The 19,620-nt window shown below is 34.8% G+C and overlaps 1 protein-coding gene across 2 annotated transcripts; it reads right to left on the bottom strand.

The window, feature by feature from the left end:
• Positions 1 to 1,788: 1,788 nt before the first annotated feature.
• Positions 1,789 to 15,127, bottom strand: LOC306855946 (uncharacterized protein). Of its 2 annotated transcripts, none has more exons than XM_079394919.1 (10): positions 14,991 to 15,127; positions 12,045 to 12,305; positions 9,984 to 10,158; positions 7,372 to 7,608; positions 6,659 to 6,774; positions 5,493 to 5,640; positions 5,310 to 5,362; positions 5,083 to 5,180; positions 4,831 to 4,981; positions 1,789 to 4,429 (listed from the first exon to the last, which is right to left on the bottom strand). In XM_079394919.1, exons 1-10 carry the CDS (start codon positions 15,009 to 15,011, stop codon positions 3,095 to 3,097), a joined length of 2,595 nt encoding a protein of 864 aa, XP_079251045.1. In that variant the 5' UTR covers positions 15,012 to 15,127; the 3' UTR covers positions 1,789 to 3,094. The 2 variants fall into 2 exon arrangements, with proteins under 2 accessions (XP_079251045.1, XP_079251046.1); XM_079394920.1 differs by lacking the exon at positions 14,991 to 15,127 and adding an exon at positions 12,834 to 12,879.
• Between the last annotated feature and the right edge of the window lie 4,493 nt (positions 15,128 to 19,620).

The following is a 19,620-nucleotide window of genomic DNA, read 5'->3' as shown; positions in this document are numbered from 1 at the left end:
TTCATATTCGTTTTAGGACAACTTTTGTTGATATAAATTGTAAAAATTTTAAACCCACCAAACACATGGAAGTTTATCTATCACACTCTTAGCTTCCGGTTTGCCATTTGTGGACTGTCCACAGAAAGCGCCATGATTGGCTAAACAAAGAATCTGACTGTGGCCACTTCAAATTTACTTCAGAGATTTTTTTTCATTTTCTACACACCATTCCTTAAAGTTTAAAAACAGTAAAAATGTTTTACAGTAAAATGTATTCTTCTGTTAAATATTCTGTATTTTAACGTTACAATTATAAAATTATATCATAAAATTAATACAAATTATAAATATAAAATGTGAAAAGGTCATTTCTACAATGTTACATTGCTAACTGAAAAAATATCCACAGTAAAACATACTAAGGAAAATTAGTCCATGCACTTTAATGAATATATTGTGCATTCTAAGATGATCTGATGCATTAGGATAAGTCATTTTGCATTCAAATGACATTATTTGAACAGTAAGAGAACAGTCATGGTTCCAGGAAATCTGATTAGTGCTGACAGTGGTCTCCAGTCACCACCACAACCCTTTACTTATTCATGCTCCACACACACACACTCCTTAACAAGGGGTAAAACAGACGGCTACAATATTATCATTATGAATATTGTAAAATCCAACATCAAAATAATTGTTTAATAAAAGTAAAAACATCCAATGATAATGCAAATGAGTATTAGAGGAAATGTATAACACTTATATAGCCTCAAGTCTTTATTTAAATGAAATACTTTCATGTTCACTGTTAAGTTTGGATTTCAGATATTTGAAAAGAGTTAGTTAGATGAAAGATGATTCGAAAGGGTTAAAGAATCACAGCAGCTCTGTGAAAATACAATCCACATACCAGACATATGAAAGTGACACCCACGGAGAGCCTTTTAAGTTAAAACAACGAATCTGACCAGCGGAAAGACCCATGAGATATATTCGATATATTCAGTCGTACAACAAAAATCCTCTCATGAAAGACTTTGTCTAATGTTTTTTCTTGTCTGAAGCATTTGCTGAAAACTGCTGACCTAATCCGTTCAAGCAATGAGTGATCTTTGAGCGATATCACCATCTTCTCTGCTTTGTTTGGAATGACGGTCAGTTTTGACTAATTTGGTCTAAAAATTAATATTAACATCTTTGTAGTAAATGCTGGTTAGAAATTTAGAATGTTGAAGGCAGTTTGAAAGTTAGGAGGTTGTTGAAAGGCCTTGTAAACATAAGATGATATCGCACCCTGGTGGTCACAGAATGCTGCAAGGGTCTCAGCCAATGCAGAAGAGAGTTCCCTCCCCTTACAAAAATTACCATGGCGGCTACAGTTACTGCAGTTTTTACTACCATAAAAACCCCTAGTAATTTGACATCAGAGCCCACTGTCATAAAAAAAAATTAACATGGAAAGCTTCAAACACTAAAGATAACAATTTATGCTTTTACAGTAACTTTTGTGGTCACACTCTCGTTTGGGGACAAATTCTCGATATTAACTACAACTTTTGCCTCAAACTCCTAATTTGCTGCTTATTAATAGCTAGTAACCTAGTTGTCAAGCTTAGGTATGGAGTAGGATCTAAAATGCACAATAAGGCATTAATATGTGCTTTATAAGCACTAATAAACAGTCAATATACTAATAATATGCATGCTAATAAGCAACTAGTTGATAGTGAGAACTGATCCCTAAACTGAAGTGTTGCCGCTATTTTTACTATAAAATCATATTTCAGCAAAAATATAACAATGTCAGTATATTTTTTTTATTATAAATATTCAGTGTTTAAACATGTCTGCAATGACGATTTGTCACAGAGTCCATGTTCCATTAGCATAAGCATGCAAAATAAGAAAAAAACAAAAAAAGTAACCTGGTGGCATTACAACAGTTTATACATTAACATTAAATAGGGATTAGCGTTCTGTTTGGCTGCCTTTCAAGAACAGAAATTAAATGAAAGAAAAATACGACCGACAGCTTCATAGAGAATAATCATACAAATGTTTTACACAAGCACTTAATTACTGTTCACTATAGCAAAGTGAGAGTAAATTATGAAAATATAATTTGTCATCTGTAAACCTGTGAAATACATTGCATTAAGAGAGATCAGTCTAAAAGGAGGAGTGAAAAGCTAATTAAGTTACCCATTTTTTCACAACAGTCTCTTTGTAAACACATATCAATGATGTTTATAGATGTCACAAATAGTAACTCTACAATATATGACTACATGTTAAGAAAATACACTTTTAAAATGATAGAAAAAAGGAAATTTGCACTGGGACCCAAAATATGCATACTATTTGCACAATACAGTACATTGTTTTAAAATTTGTAAAATATGATCAAATCCAGCACAGAGGTCATACGGTGGCCTTTTCTTAAATAGCAAAGTTCAACAAATACACACAAAGAGAAGAAAAAAATTAAAAATAATAATATCACACTGCCTAAGAACAGTGAAGACGAACTGAGATAAAGGAGTAAAACAGATAAATAATAAAAGAATACGACTTACACCCACAAAATGACACTGCTTTCATCATAAAATAAAAAAAATTACCATTTATAAACAAAGCATTTATGTTTAAGAAAAAAAAATACAGTAGCTGACCAATTCTTCTGCAATGATGTCACAATGCGTTTTTAATATCTGGATCCAACAGTAACCAAACCCAGATTCTGTGTCCTTGTTTTTCTTAAATACCTGTATTTTTCAAAAAAGAAATTAAATGCTCCATGAGTCTTTCGAGTCATGTGTCCTTTATTGGCTGGACATTTGATGCTCCACTAACTACAGCATATGTTTCGACTTAAAAATACTAAAATATAGACTAATCAACTTCAAGGCACCTTATCTTTGGTAGAACCATGGCCACCTGCATCAGTTCAAAGTTTAGTAGTGTTTTAAAAGCAAGTACTTGGCAGATAGCAGCGCATCTGCAGACCTGTCTCTTTGATCATACACAACACAAACGTGTCCACGGGGAAGGCAGAACAGAAAGGAGTGATAAAGTACAGAAGCGTTAGTAACGCTCCCATGTCTGCATGCTAACAGCTTGATGGCTTGGAAAGGAGGGAACTAGAGAGTACTTTGAGAGAGGAAACTGTGTCTGACTCTTTGACGTCATCAGTAGGTACACACTGTGAGTAGAGGTCACTGTTTGGTTGAGGTTCTAGATCTGGATCCAGAGTTGCACCATCTGGTTCTTTCTTACATGTCACTGCAATTGCGCTGGTCTTGTCTTCCCCTTGATTCAGGTGATAAATACAAGACAGAGTGTCTGGGGAAGCACCAATACTGGAGGGCTTTTCATGGGGGACATCTAATTTGGGCACGAAGGTGAAACAAGTGGCTTCGGGAAGAGTCAAAGCCACACTGGTCCTGTCCTGAACTAAAGCTCTGGCCCTACTGGGAGAGCTAAGATCAGCTGGCTCATCTTGGTTCAAAGGCACAAGAAGGGACGTGCCATTCCACTTCAGAGATACTCCATGATCCTCAGCTTCCATCTTTGGCCTTTTGGTAATTAACTGGTCTTCCTGACTCTGCAGTTCTGTGAGCTCCACGTCTCCAGCAGACCACTTGGTAATGGCTCGCTTGCTCAGGTTTAGCGGGAGGGATTGGTCTTGAGGAATACTTCCATTGGGATGGGAGGTCTTGCTGAGATCCTGAGCCAGAACTTCAGAAAGTCGCTTGGTGAAGGTGTTCATATGTGCCGAGCCAAGCCGGGTGCGCATCAGTTGACGCAGCTGTAGACTACAGCCGATGTCCAGCGGGAGGATCCTAAGAGGGGGTAGGGGAGCTCTAGTTAAGGAGAGTCCTCCGTTCTGGGATGAGGCATCGGAGCTACACCCTGAACATTGGTGTTGGGGACTCTCAGGACTCTCAGTCGTACTGACTTTGGGCTGATGCACCATAATTGTCTGGTGGCGCGTGGAAGAATCTTGAGGAGTTACCTCATGAGTACTCGCTCCATTAAGACCCAGGCGGGCTCGGAAGAGGTCTAAAGGACACAGTCCTTTAGTAGGACTGAATCCTTCAAGGGAACCACCTGCCATCAATTTGCAAGGAACTGACAGGAAGGAAGGAGCTTGAGGTTCTACAGACTCCATCTTCACGTCTCGCCCCAGCACGGGTTGGTGGGGCACCGGTGTAGAGGATACAAGCGACAGACCTTGGCCATGAAGGTGGTTGGTGAACTTCAGTTCTTGAAAAATAGTCAATGGCTGGACAATCTCTTGATGGGGTCTTGCTGGTTTCTCTAAGGGAGGTTTGGGGTGCAAGGGCGGTCTTCCAACTCTGCCTTTGTAAAGAACCTTGGAATTGCGTTTTCCAGGTGGTCTTCCTCTTTTTCGTACAACAACAGCACCATCTGCTGGTGAGGCCTGAAAATGTAGCACAGAAAAGAAACTTAATTTTCATTCTTCTGATGCATAGGACACAAAAAAATGACAATGCTTTCCTGACCTAGTAAGATCTTACATGATAGGTTGGTATTACGCAAAATCTGAGAGTAAGAGAGTAAGAGACACAGCTATTTTTATCAGTCCTGACATCAAACCTCACTGCACAAATATTTAATTATTTTTATACAGCAGTGTGGGATAACGTATATCAGACAAACAGCACCTGAACAAAACAAAATATGATTCGTCACATCACATGTCAGTCAAGATGCTCTTCCTGTGTGGCTTTATGGTTTTTAACCATTTTATTCAGAGTACTTGCATGCAACAAACCATCAGCATTTCTCTTTTCTTGTGCTACAGATAAGTAAAATCCTCACCTGGTTGGTAACTGCATTCTTTTTTGGACTGTTTGACACCCCTCTGCCACGCACAGTCTTTTTGATGGTAGTGGGTGAGACAAATGTAGCTCTAGGCCTGCCAAGTTCTGCGTTTTCTCCTCTTACATGCAGTTCATAAGGGAGCATCAGCCTAGAATTGAACAACAGAGAAAATGAGAAATCAGTTAGTTGAACGAAGCCCTTTGATACAGCAGGAATTAACTGCTGCTGTAATCAGAGCCTCACGCTCACCTTTCATAATGCCTCCTGGTGCAAGTGGCAGCACTGGTGCTGCCTGGACTTCCACCCAACTCATTGTACACAGTCTTCCACAAACGATGTGATGTCACCTGCAGGTGATGGGGAGGACAATTACTCTCACTTACACTACTGAGATCACCGCTATCACTTTCATTCTGTTATGATGGATTACAGCTTACTCAGCAGGGCCAAGTAATGAAACGACATGCTAAACTTACCCTCTCATAGCCCCCCAGCCTTTTTACAACTGAATACATGAGGAAAAGGTCAACTGTGGGCAAATGGAAGACAGCTTGGTTAATTATGGAGTTAAATTAGAAGAAATACATAGAAGTGATTCTATTAAGTGACTGGTGCTCAATTTCTGCTCAGTTTCCAAATATAAAATCAGTCATACATACTCTTTTTGAAACCAAGGTTGGGAACTTTGCTTATAGGGGAACCCCTGCGCTCCATAAAGAAATTCAGCTGATCCAAGAAGAGCTGCTCCTCTGGATGTGGGAGCCAGTTCCCATCCGAATGCATCTCCACACTGCCCATCACATTCTCCTACAGGAATCAGTTACAACACATTAGAAGATCCTTCTATCAATAAGTGCTAAACAGAAACATTAAGGTGCAGTCACATTAGAGAAAAAATCTACTGTCTATTGTTAATGAAGCATAATTCCCCCATTTAAACCAAGCAGCATTCTGTCGGTCACTCTGGCGAATCAGTGTGTCCATCTTGAAGCTATTGGGAAATCTGGAGTTTACACGCAAAATTCTAGATTTAACGGATTCTATTGAAATAAGTGGATTTCATGGGTGAAAATATGCCGAAAAACAGTAAATGTGACGTCAAGTTAAAAACTTTTATAGACAATTCATGAATCTTTCAAGATGGACCCACCATAAACTAGAAGTTTTTAAGCTGTGGTATACTTTTAACTTTTAAAATAAATCATAATACCCACTAATCAGGGTTGTTTTGAAGGTTTGCAGGCTGACTAGCTAAGCAATGTTAGCAAACATTAGCTAAGTAGCTACTCACCTTTCATTAGTTAATATTGGATATTATAGGTAAAGCATGAAAAAGCAGTGTTCCCCAATAAGGTATTTTTATGGTATATGCTTATATTTTTCAAAACACAATTGGATTACATAAATGTCACTGTCTTACTGGAACTACTCAGCCTTGTACCTCTTCTGTTTTTCTATTTTTGCTTCAAATCAAATTTTGTAATATGATTAATCTCTGACCTGTTTTTTAAACCAGATCAGACTCTTTCAAATAATATCATATAATAACAAATAATTAGTAATTGAGTATTTTAACTAAATTATATTTAAAGAAATTGGCCATCTGGGACATGAACAAGACTGTGACAGTAAAGATACAAAGACAAAAAAATGGTGTGAAAGGAAGTCAAGACATCAAAGTTAAAATAAAACAGGAAACACACAGTGACGTCACAGTATACTTCACCATTTGTTCAAAATCTTAAAACATCCCGTTTAGCCATCAGAATTGCATTCCATAAAGATGTCTGTGGATCAAATTGTGCTGCAAAACTCCACAGCATACCTTCATCCTTTCCATCCATGACTCTGATAAATGGTTATGGTTTTGCTGATCAGCATCTTTGCCATCCCTGCCCTTTCTTTTACGAGGTCGTCCCTTCAGACTGAGAGAGGAGCATCCTGGGACAGAAACGTAAAGCATCCTTAGGGCAACAGTACTCCACTTGCATGACATTTGTAAATTCATTTCACAAAAAGTGAAAGTCCCATTTTGTTTTATGTAGTGTGGACATTATTAAATATTTTGGAGTTGTCACAATAGCAAAATTTCAGTATTAATACAACAACAAGTGAAATTGCACTTTTCTCAATGACAATAACAAGGTAAAAACTATGCACTATTGAACACACTCACTTTTAGTTAAATATTCATATGAATGAATTCAAATAAATGGCATGTGGCCTAAGTATGTGTCAATTAAGTAAACACTGTATCAAATATTTCATGCAATAACTAAAGTAAAGGTAAAAGTCTAGCATGTTACAAAGTAAACAAATCAAGTAATGAAAACATAAAACAACAGATCTTGAGCAAATCAAATAGTCTACCAAAGAAAACTTCTATCATGACAAAGTTTTTCTATTAACATTTACTTGTACCATGTAGCCATTCATCTAGCACGCCTAAATTTTGGACCTTGCACACTGACAACTGCATTAGCCTACCATATAACAACAAAGTTTACGGTCACAATCTATCAAGAGTGTAACACTCACCAAGCTGTGTCAGTATGCTGGCATTGCTGTCAAGAGTAGGGTGGTTGAAAGTATCCCGGCAGTAGAGGACTCGTGTGGTGTCGAGAGACACTTTTATCCCCCCCAAAGCCAGTAGGTGAGGGTCCTGCAGACTAGGGGAGCTAGCCTGATCTGGGACACGTCTTTGAAGGGAACGAAAGCGGCAGTACTGGGGGTAACTGAGAACCATAACCTTCTGCTGTAATATTAGAGGCTCATCTGCAAGAGAACACAAAACAAAAGTGTCAGTCCATATATTTAGGAACAATTTATTTACTGTAAAACAATGATCAGTACCATCACAATCAGATCAGCTGTCGCGTTCGAAGGCAAATTAATGTATACTATTTAGCTATATATTGAAATACTATGAAAATATGGCCGATATCAATATCATCTACAACCTCTGGGCTCTGTTACATTATCAGACTCCAATGTTGTCATGTTTGCAAAATATTATAAACAAGGAAGTTTTATTTTTTATGTAAGCTACCTTAAATGTCAAACCGCGCTCTGAATTTGCAATATATATATATATATATAAATCTCACAAAACCCTGCAGTTCCATCATGAACCTCTAAGGGCATGCGGATTTCAGGACAGGGAAACTGATCTAGGGTCATTCTGGAAAAATTAAAATAAAGTTTAATAAACATTTTTTAAATATCCATGAAATGAAGACACCTTAAAATGACAAGAAATTGTATTGTGCCATCTCAGACTATGTAATTTATGACTATTTTTCTACCTCATATTTTGAAATTTTTGTCAACCCTGTTACCGACATAATCGTTACTAGATACTATAGTTTAATTAGAACTATGTGATAGTTTAACATATATGAGCAGCATTTTAGTGCCTCTTTTCACTGGGATTGTTTCAAATTTTGGATTTTTAAAAATATTTATATTTGTCATTCAGATGTCCAAGAACATCCTAAATTTGGAGGGTGATCACATGTCAATTGAGGAAAAAAAATAAATTATAAGTAAGATAATAAAAAAGGGCTTTGTCCAAAATAAAATATAGTTAAAGTTACAATGGGAAAACCTGGAAGGCTGTATCAAATATAATTATTTGACCATTTTTATTAAATTAATGACAGTAACAGGATTGACGTCATAGTCACAGGACTGACCAGAGTAACAGGGATGACAGGACACACACTCTTCAGCACACTGCACATATTTGTTTACATAAGACTGTACAGTTTTACCATTTTAAATTGCATTATATTGTTTTGCACTTACTTCCACATAGTTGTCTGACAACAGTAAACGGTCAGTTTTTCAGTTAAAGTCAGTTCATTGTTGATTTAGCACATTACATTTCTAGGAGATCTAATGTTTTAAGGGTATTGTAATTAGATGATGCGTCCATCTGTTTGCCTGTGTCCCCTCACAGAACTTCAAGTATACTGATCTGGTTCAATTATTAGGCAAGGAAGATAATCAGATCTTTGACTTTCTGGACATGGATGCATTATTGACAATAAGTTTTATTGAGACTGATCATCCAATCCAGTCCTTAACAACAATAGTAATAGTAACAATACCAATAATACTAACTAAAATGTAACTCATGCTCATATGCCACTGAATTTTATAGCAATTAGCTCAATAATACAGCCAGGGTGACCTTTAAACGTTTGCATTTTACACAATTTTTAAAAACAGAGTGACACCTAATCTATGTCATTCCTGTTATGATGGCCCCCCCTCAGTCGAGCCTCATAAATCATTAAAAATAGAGTATTATAGTGGAGTAAGAGAAGCATGCTTGTGTTTTAAGTGTTGGAATCCTCGTTGAGAAATGATGTAACCTCGTAGAATTGATGTCACTTGAATGTAGATAATTTTACAAGGGTTTTTTGATATAACAGGGCTGACATGAAATCAGGGGACATCAATAAAATGATTTATATTTTATAGAAAAAATGCATACTTATGCCAAAAACATTGCTTAACAAAGAGACCGTATTTAGAACAATATGCAATTTGCAAATTAAATGTCCTGCCGAAAAAGAAAAATCATATCTTACCCTTACCAGCATAAATGCTATTTAAATAATTTAAGGTAATATTTAATTAACTTTTTTTATGTAATATTGATGAAAGCATACATACTATTGTTATGTTTTTAAATTGCAAATTTATTTGATGTTGCATTAAATCTATGTTTGATTATTTCTTAGGGACGCAAAAGGGACGTTACTTGCTTCTTACTCCAATGTGATGGGTTGAGTTGATTTTGGGATGAGAAATAGACGATAGGCTATTTTTACTCTCTCTATTCACTTTCTGACAAAAGCCCTCAAACAGCACTAGCTTTATAAGAAAATAAGGCAAGATGTTCTTTGTGATTTTTACTTTCTGAATCAAGTGTTTTTTTATTGCTAGGTAAAACAAACTTTTTCGTTAATCAAAATAAAGCTGAAATAAAACTAAGAAAAAGACAAAAATGTTGCAACTGACAATATTCATGAGCCAAATTGATACATTTTAGAATTGTTTCTCCCCCACCTTTCATACTGACATTTCATTCTTTAAAAAACCAGTCACACACAGTTCAGGATTTTCCATCTGTTACTCACCCTCAGTCTTCGTTCTCCCTTCCTGTGGATAACTAGCATCTTGTGACCCATCAGAGTTCTGAGACCCATGCATGTTTTGACTGCTGCGCTTCCACTGAGGCGGTTCCTGACAAGTCCACGTCACCAGATCCTCCACTCTGACCACAATCTTTTTTGATACAGCGAGGACTTCATCCTGCAAGCAGAAATGCATATAAACACCAAGCAAACGTCTATAGCATGAAACCACAGATCTTATACATTCACATGAGCTTACAGGCAGGACCAGGTTTTGCTTAATGGCCTGAAATATTTTAACACCTTTAGTTAATGCTATAGAGAAGCCTCTCCCTTTGTCTCATGTTATATTAGTTAACAATAGTACACTCGTCACCTCAGGCAAAAACAACCAACCCAAACTGCTTAAGAAAAAAAAAAATGGGTTAAAAGCCCTGTTGACATTTAGATGCTTATCTTTGCAACATTCTCAAATTCAACTGTTTACAATGGAAACTAAGAAAAGCTTTAGGCTTTCTCTTTACTCATTTATGTTGTTATAAAATGGGATCTAAACACATTATTAATAAGTAAAATATTACAAGGGACACGGAGTCTGTTCAAAATGCTTTCTAATTTAGGCATGGCTACTTGATACAGCAAAAGAATAAGTATCTTTCATTTTCAAATAAAAGTATCTGAAAGGAGTCTTGACACTTTGGGTCAGCATATAGCGGAATTACCTAACCAACTATAAATGACCTAGTTTATGTTCATTACTAATTCTAGCACTCTTCAACATTTTACAAGTGTTTGGAGTAACTTTATTTGCGATTGGAGTAGCAATCTCAATTTATTGCTAGTTAAAACATTTAACAGCAGTTTTTTATTTGCACAAAACGGAAAGAGGGATTCGGTTTTACATTGTCCCTTTTGTGTTTCATCAAGCTCAGGCCATTTTCAAGAGAAAGTTAATATGGAAAACATAAGAAGTGTAATGCCATGCATGTGTGTGGATAATGTCCTCAGACAAAATTAGGCATTATTACATAAATAAGCTAAATATATTGCAGATAAATACAACAATTTCTGTATGTTTTTTGCATTATTTATAATTTAATCTATTTATATTTTAATATACCAACTTTAACAGGCCAAAGTTTTTCTTAAAGAGCTTTGTTGTTCATTGTTATTGTAGTTTTTGGCAAGAAAATAGCCTTTTGTAAGAAATTTTATAACAATATTAACAATTATAACAACAATATCAATGTTGAAAACAGTTTTTGCTGCTTAATATTTTTATGGGAACCGTGATTCCTTTTTTTTTTCAGGAACCTTTTATGAATAGAAAGTTTAAAATGACAGGATGTATTTCAAATGCAAATCTTTTGAGATTCTATTGATGCCTTCAACGTCAATTTTTGATCAATGTAATGTGTGCATATCTCACTGATTCAACATTAATAATATTTCAATTACTTTTGAACACCAAATCAGCATATTAGACTGATTGTTTTGAAGAATCATGTGACACTGAAGACTGAATTAGGATGTTGAATATTCAGCTTTGCCACCACAGGAAGAAAGTTATAGTTATATTTCTACTAAAACAGAAAACATTTTCATAAATTGTAATAATGTTTCACAATAATACTTTTTTACTCTATTTTCCCATAAAAAACAAAGCCTTGATGAGCATAACAGACTTATTTAAAAAAAATAAAAAAATGTGAATCATTACAAACTTTAATACTATTGTAGTTTCTTTCAGATTTTGAATCTCTGTAAGTTTCTTCCTTTATTTATGGGCTTTATGTTATGAGTACTATTTATTTTTATTAACACAACTGCAAAATGTTAAATATATATATATATATATATATATATATATATATATATATATATATGTGTGTGTGTGTGTGTGTGTGTGTGTGTGTATATATATATATATGTATATATATATATAATATTTTGTATATCTACATTCAGGATAATAACATACAGTAATCTGGTGCTCATGGATGGACCTATGCACTCTTTTCCTTCAGCCAAAGGTTATTTATGTCACTTTTCCCCATCTCTCACCTCTCCGTGCTCTACTGCTCTGCCCTTCGGGGTGTCCTCAGGTAAGAAGTAGAGCCTAGAACTGGCCAGCAGGCGGCGTTGCGTCTGATCTTCCCACAGCAATGTAACCTCCGCTATACACACCGGCTCCTGGGGGCCACAGCGCATGAAGTAGAACTCCCCAAGCTTCCAAACCTGCGTTGGACCCCCAGACGCCTGCTTGCAACCCACTGACTTATAGAAGGCAAAGGACCCTCGAAGGCAGCTGGGAGCACCTAACCACTGTTTAAGACAAAAGCAAATAGGTTAGAAAATAACCTGCACATATGAGAACAACAGAAAGTCTTTTTTGCAGCTGTGTGAGAAAATAACACATTCGCTTAGAATACCTTCAATAATAATGAGTCAGAGCTCAAAAATTATAGGTTACACAAGTTCACAAGCATTAAAAACAGCCGATGGTTAAAAAACAACTTATCAATTCATATAGTTCACTTGGAATTTGCTCCTGAGCAGGTATTTTAAGCAAATAGAAATGCTGTCATTACACAAACACTTCATAACAGTCAGAGCTCTTGAAGAAAACTTATGCATACGACCTATGAAGCTCAAACACACACATGCAAACACCCTTCACATGATTCAAATTATCTGTCTGAGCAGTAAGCATTGCAGTCTTCTCAAACCAGCTGAGCTGTAGGAAAAATTATCTGATTTTTATCAGTGTTGTCGCTCAAAAAAAGTTAAATTCCCAAACATACTATACAGCAGGGGTAAATTACACAGGAACTAATCATTCACATAACCTACTCAGAACTGCTTGGTCTTCATTGGTTTCCATGGTTGAAAACACATTCCAATGTATTAATCTACTTAAGAATGGCCTGATAGCAACGGAAAAAACACAAAGATAATGGAAAGTTTTAATGGAAAGTAAAATATACAATTTCTATAATGATGGTGCTAAAATGTGGTTTGCTGCTATCAAATATAAAATCTAACTAAAATGGACAGTAAATGTGACTCACTGAAGGCTACACTATATAACACAAACAAACACATTAAATATTTAAAGACGCATATGAAGACTGATTTATTTTTTTTAAACATACCATAGATAATTCAGTCGATACAAATGAAAAAATTCTTTGGGTTAAAAGCATGAATGTATAATACTGTGGTTTAAATATATTCTTTTACATATGTGTGTCTTAATACTTGTATTATTATCGTTGTTTTAATACCTTATAACAAGCTATTGTTATTGCATCAGCATACTAAAATAGCTCAAAAATAAATAATAAAACCAAATAAAAGTAAACTACTTAAAAATATTAAATAATACAAAAGGCTCACAGGAATTCATTCATCTGAAACTAATTCAATTCATATTTTATGAGGGAAGTGTATGTATGGATAATATATATAATAGAGATTACAATATTATAATTTGTTTTTTATTTCCATTGCAAAAACATTACAAATAATAATCACAGCAGTCTGCAAGAACTATCTATACAAGATCTTTTGGTTTTCGTTGTTTGTATTTAAAATATTAAAACATTAATAAATATTTTATAAACAATGCAACATGCAATTATTTCATTTTTCCGAAAGGGACATGATCAGCACATGCACAGCATTGTATATCATATGTTTTCCATTGTTACAGTGTGCCTCAATCACAGGACGCGTTCACGAGGTAATACAGAGTCATAGGTCCATCACCCCCACCGGTAACCCACATATTCACCGAAAAACCGACCAATCACAAGCCACAACATTCGGCGTCCACATGTCGAGCGCCTGCTGGTAAAAAAAGAGAACTAAAAACCACAATACACGTCTGTGACTGTCAACTTTTTACTTTATGTACTCCAACAAACACCAAAAGGAATGTATCATCCCAAATCTAAACACACGGAGAGCTTGAGAAAGATTTAGAAAGGCAAATATATAATAACCAATGACCTTGGAGCTTTTAATGTGCCCAAAATTGTTTACATTTATTAGTATGCAAATGACAATACGCTCATCTGTCGATACAAAATGTCTATATTTTATACGTATAATAATTTAAATAACAACAGTGATAAACAACATCCTCAATCCGGGTGCTTTGTGAGGCTTAATAATACTGGTATTCATTCAATACGTGCAACAACATATTTTAAGCAACTTCCTACTGCCACATACATAAAAGTCTCATATATCATTTCAAAAAAATGTACTGGTATAGCCTAGCATTTCTAGCCAACACGAGTAATCATATTAATATTAAAAGCCACGGAACAACACTGACTAAACAACATTTTAAATGTAATATACCGACCAAATAACTTAAGCATGACGAAAAAACTTCTTAGTCTCAAAGAAAATCAGCAGCTTCACCAAGTTTACCTCTTCCTACAAGTTATTACCACGTCATTTTAAAATCATGCTTAATATCCGCGAGATTTTATCGAAAATATGCGTCGACAGATTGTGAATAAAAACAATACAGCACTCCCTTTAAAACCGAGGACTGGATTCGTATTGTTTTTAATAGAAAATAAAACCAAATCTGTTTGGTAAATGTGAAATGTGGGGGTGGGGGGGCAATCTAGGTAGTCAACACGACACAAAGAAATTAATCATTAACGAAAAAAATCGAAATATCAAAAGCACGCGTTCTTGATATAACAATAAAATTTGACACAAACCCGATTTCGCATCGAGGAAATTTCAAATATATTTCAAAACAAATAAAAGTTTCCCGTCGAAATACGAGACAATATTTTCAAGTCTGCGTTGGCTTGATTGGGTAGAAATCAATTCAAATATTCAAATATCACGACGTGTAGAGGGAGCATAGATAAACAAATAACGATTTTAATTTTCACAAAACAAAGAAGCAAATTTCAAGCTCGCGCGGCGACCGTCTCGAGCTGCAATAAAGTAACAATTTAAAGTTATAATTCAGTTTACCTGTATCGTACTCTGCTCCATTGCAACTCAACATTCCCTTATCCCTCTCGATGCCCCCTATCAAGTTACACAGCCGGGTACTAACAGCACCGGCACACACATAAACGTAGCTGAAGAAAAGCTGTGCTTTTTTGTGAAAATAGGGCAGGATCTAGGTGTGGCTTAACTCCATTTGCCAAAAGAACTTTAATATATGTTGTGCATTGTATATCAAATTGCTTGTGGAAACATGCTCGCTGTTTAGTTTAATACAGCGACTAACAGCGAGCAGTAAATACAACACAATTTCAATATGGAGCCTTGAAATCAGCATTTCAAGACAAAATCTATATCTACAGTACAGAGCATGCGTGTTGATTTTTAATGAAAGAGCTCATTTTGAATGCACCAAGCTAAGAGTGATTTACATTAACAGTGTGAAATATTTATTATTTTAATGCTATTTATTTATTTATTTATTTTAAATAATACAATAGCAGCTATATAATGTTTGACATATCATATATTTCCTCTGAAAATAAACATTTAAACACTAGTCTTGTTGGCCAGCACAGTCGTTTCCTGAATTAGATGAACCCGTTTTAAAATGTAAAATAGATATTAAAATATTTATATAATAAACAATATAAAATTAAAATATGTTGTTCTCCAGCAGGGGGAGTGTGCACGTGATCATTTCCACAAGACAATGGCTGTGAAATGTTCATTTTTCCTGCTCTTGCTGATATCATAAAGCTGAATTGGATGAAAACATGGTTGACTCGTCGGAAACATATCCTCATATTAAATATAGATATTTAATAATTTGATATGAAACATAACAATAGTGGCAGGAAACCTTCATTGTTCAAGTGGGATGGCAACACACAAATTCAATGTTTACAATATTGATTGCAAATACTATTGAGAATTTGATTCTTTCCCATAGTTGGAGGCATGTGTCCTCCCCCATGATCTGACTACACCGCTACGGCAGAACAAATGCTGTCCCCCATCAGTCCTGAGAGGATATGTGACAGACAGCAGGAGGTCACACCACTATTGCAAACAGTCTCTTTCACTTGCATTTTTATTCTAGAATGTCTGGTGAATGTGATGCAACTGGACATAGTTTTTCTATTCGGCGACCCTTAATTTTTCATCTATGTTAAAAGCATTTTAAAATATAGTCTTCAGACACGGAGCCATGCATGGCTTAAAAATAAATAAATCAATCAACAATTTTGAAATGGATCTGTTTTTTATAAGATCATTATGATTAATAATAATATGATCGCTTTTCCGTTTTATCCACAACAAGCTTTATACAAATTTGCACAAAACTGTAATAATAGTGGTATAAATATTATGTATAAAATGGGTAATTGAATATTGGATTCAAATAATAGTTTTAAAGGAATTATATTTCATAAAATATAATAATAAATAAGAGGAATTATGGATTGTGCCATAGCAGGACTATAGTTTCTTGTTTCACATATGGCTCTGCATATCAGCACAAATGCTCAAACTACATTAACGTAATGAAATTATGTGTTTTCTTAAACAATATTCAAAATTAAGTTATTTTTGAGGAGTTCATCGTAAAAGTAAAATGCCTTTTAAGAACACAGGAAGCTGGAGCATTCGTCCTCACACTGCGTTTAAAAGACCTCAAGGGAGAGCTGTTGCTCATTTTCTGTGAATTCTTGTCAGTCTATTTACCCCTAAACGTCTACGAGATATGACAGTTGAGAAGTGCTTAGACGTTCAGCATTCTCGAAATACTGCATCGAAGTTGATTTGTAAATTGTTCAATAACGTATTTGAAAAAAAGTTAAATTTATGCTTAATTGTATTGAATATGCAATTCAAATGTACTGCACTTCCAGATAAAATATTAGGCTATTAGGGACACTTAAAGAGATACTTTTCAACGAATATGTTTTTTGTAACACTTAAGCTTTCAAAATTTGTGATGATGAGAAATGAACCGTTTTATTATATAAAATCATGTTTTAATAATCTTTTGTCATGCTTTAAAGAAGTACACTTAATTTGATGTTTGAACTAACATGCAAAAAAGCACATGTAAAGTAGGCCTATTCAATATTACATTTAAAGTTAATGTATAGTTCAAATTTACTAAAGTGCAACTTCATCATTTTAAACGTGTAATGTCAAATAGTTTTTAAAAATACGACATACCAGCTTCAATAGAAATTACATTAAAATATATTTTAGTTTACCATAATTGTCAAAAAATTTGACAATAAAAAAACAAGACAATAAATGTACAAATATACGTATTTAAGGTCCTCAAGTTGGTCGGAAAAGCACTCTTAAATTCAACAAATTCATCTAAATAAAAAAAAATATATACATTTTCATTTAATTGTAAATAACATGCACTTAAACTTATCTACAAGCAATTGCAGCATCATACAGTTCCTATTTGCTAAACTGGCTCAACCAATGCCATGATGTTAATAGGATACTTTTTAAACAAGAGCCCAAAATAATGCTAACAGGCAAATGTGGAAAATGCATGTTAGGAGAAGGACGGATGAATAAATAAATAAATGCATGCATGCATACAAATTCTCTGACGCACATTTATTGTGGTTCAGTTCAGGCATGTTACCCTAAACACAGAATCAGGTAATTTAGGTCCTCCTAGATCCCAAACCAGGAAATTTGCCTCCTTTTTTTCTGGTACAGCCAAGTACTATTATATTAAAATCCCTGAACCATCAAACTTACTGGCTGCCTCAAGATATACAGTACAGTAGATGCAAACAATTCTAATAGGCTTAGACAGAAATTAACTCTGTTGTTTCTTATGGACATTTGAAATGAATGTTTTAACCTGGAAATCTTGAAGATAGAGAAACTTTTGATAGAAACCACCTGTTTGAACAAATGTCTTCATTGTCTGTGCAGCCATTTAATATTAAAGATTTATGATGTTTCGTTTTGCTTATATATTCTGGCATTTGTCTCACGCAGGTTGTATTTTATAACATGCTTACATGCATATCTGTTTGCCCACAGCAGAGTTGAAGTCTTCCTCATATTCCAAAAGGAAGGTAAAAAGGCTATAATATTTTATTTATGGGCAGTTTTTTAATAAAATATACGTAAAAATCTGAAGTATGCATAATGAAAATGCCTTGATAAGTGCTGTCAAACGATTAATCGTGATTAATTTCATCCAAGATAAACATTTTTGTTTACATACTGTATATATGTGTGTGTATGTTGTTGCTCTTCTGTTGGTTTTGATTGCTTCTATTGTCCTCATGCTAAATTGTGCTAAATGACTAAATGTAAATATATTATGTAAATAAAAACTTTTATTTGGATGCGATTAATCGCGATTAATCGTTTGACAGCACTTATATATAGATAGATAGATACACAAACACACACTAATATTGCAATAGGTAAACAGCACTGGGTGGGCTGGTAAAGTATTTAAACTAATTTAGGTAGAGAAAATGATATCATACCAAAAATAAACAAGAGCCTATAGGCAGCAGTGCCAGAGAGGGGAAACATTCCACAGGAAGCGGCTGAAATGGCTGGAATGCTTACTGGACAAAACAACATAGCGATGGTACTTTTGAGTTAAAGCTACTTTAATTTCTTTAAAAACGGACCTTGACCCAGTGGAACACAAAGCTTCTCAGGACGTTTGTGGCATCCTGAAATCAGATAGCTTGAATGTCAACATATTGCAGCAGTTTTCCTTTCAGCACTCTCTTGGCAATGAAATATGAAATATGACACTTCATGTTTAAGTTTGCAGTCTTGCAAGAAATACTGCTCAGTATTAACAACTCATGCATGAGCTTCCTTATTTTTTATCAGTTCCCACAAGTCAGAGGCAGCAGCCCTAGAGGCTGTAGGACACAGGGATTCTGGGTTTCTGCCAAACAGAGCAGAAGAGTCCTTGGCCGATAATCTAGTTTGTCAATGAAACAAAACTGGACCCATTTCATTCTGGATTTGAAATGCTTTAAGCTAAACCCATTCCAAATTCAACAACACAGAAGCCTTTGTTTCAGCATTTTTCAGAATAGAATATACTTCACAAACTTGAACTTTTCTGTGAATTATGCCGACTTTAATTAAATCAAGACATGCACGCCTCATTTAAAACGTATGTACCAACTTTTGGTTTCCCCACTTCAGGATACTCCTTACTTTTGTGTCTGACAAGATAGCGTTGCATGCTCGGTGTTATCTAAAATGAAATTAGGGTGTAGCATTTCCAAGAATTTCTGCATGCATAATCATTCACATACAGTTCCTCTAGCTACTAGCATATTTCAGCGTCCAATAATATGGGAACTTGTTTCAAGGCTTTGCAATAATACCAGCAAACATCATAAGAGTTATTACTTTAATAATTACACTTACTAGCTCTTTAAGCCTGTTTATTTAACCTTTACTTTAAAGTTTAGGTTTAAAAAAATTATATCATATTAAAATATTTAAGTAACAAAACCTTATTAAAAAAACAACAACTAAAAACTAAATCAATAAAGGAAATGTAAAGGTCAATTTGTGATCATTAATTGTAAATTGTAAGTTAATGCATTTGTTATAACCTAAAAATGTATTAATCTTGGCAATTGATCTACAT

Source organism: Barbus barbus (assembly GCF_936440315.1).
Source record: "Barbus barbus genome assembly, chromosome: 36".
Lineage (NCBI taxonomy): Eukaryota > Metazoa > Chordata > Actinopteri > Cypriniformes > Cyprinidae > Barbus > Barbus barbus.
Note: the sequence above shows the minus strand (reverse complement) of the source record. Positions and strands in the feature narration are given on the sequence as shown.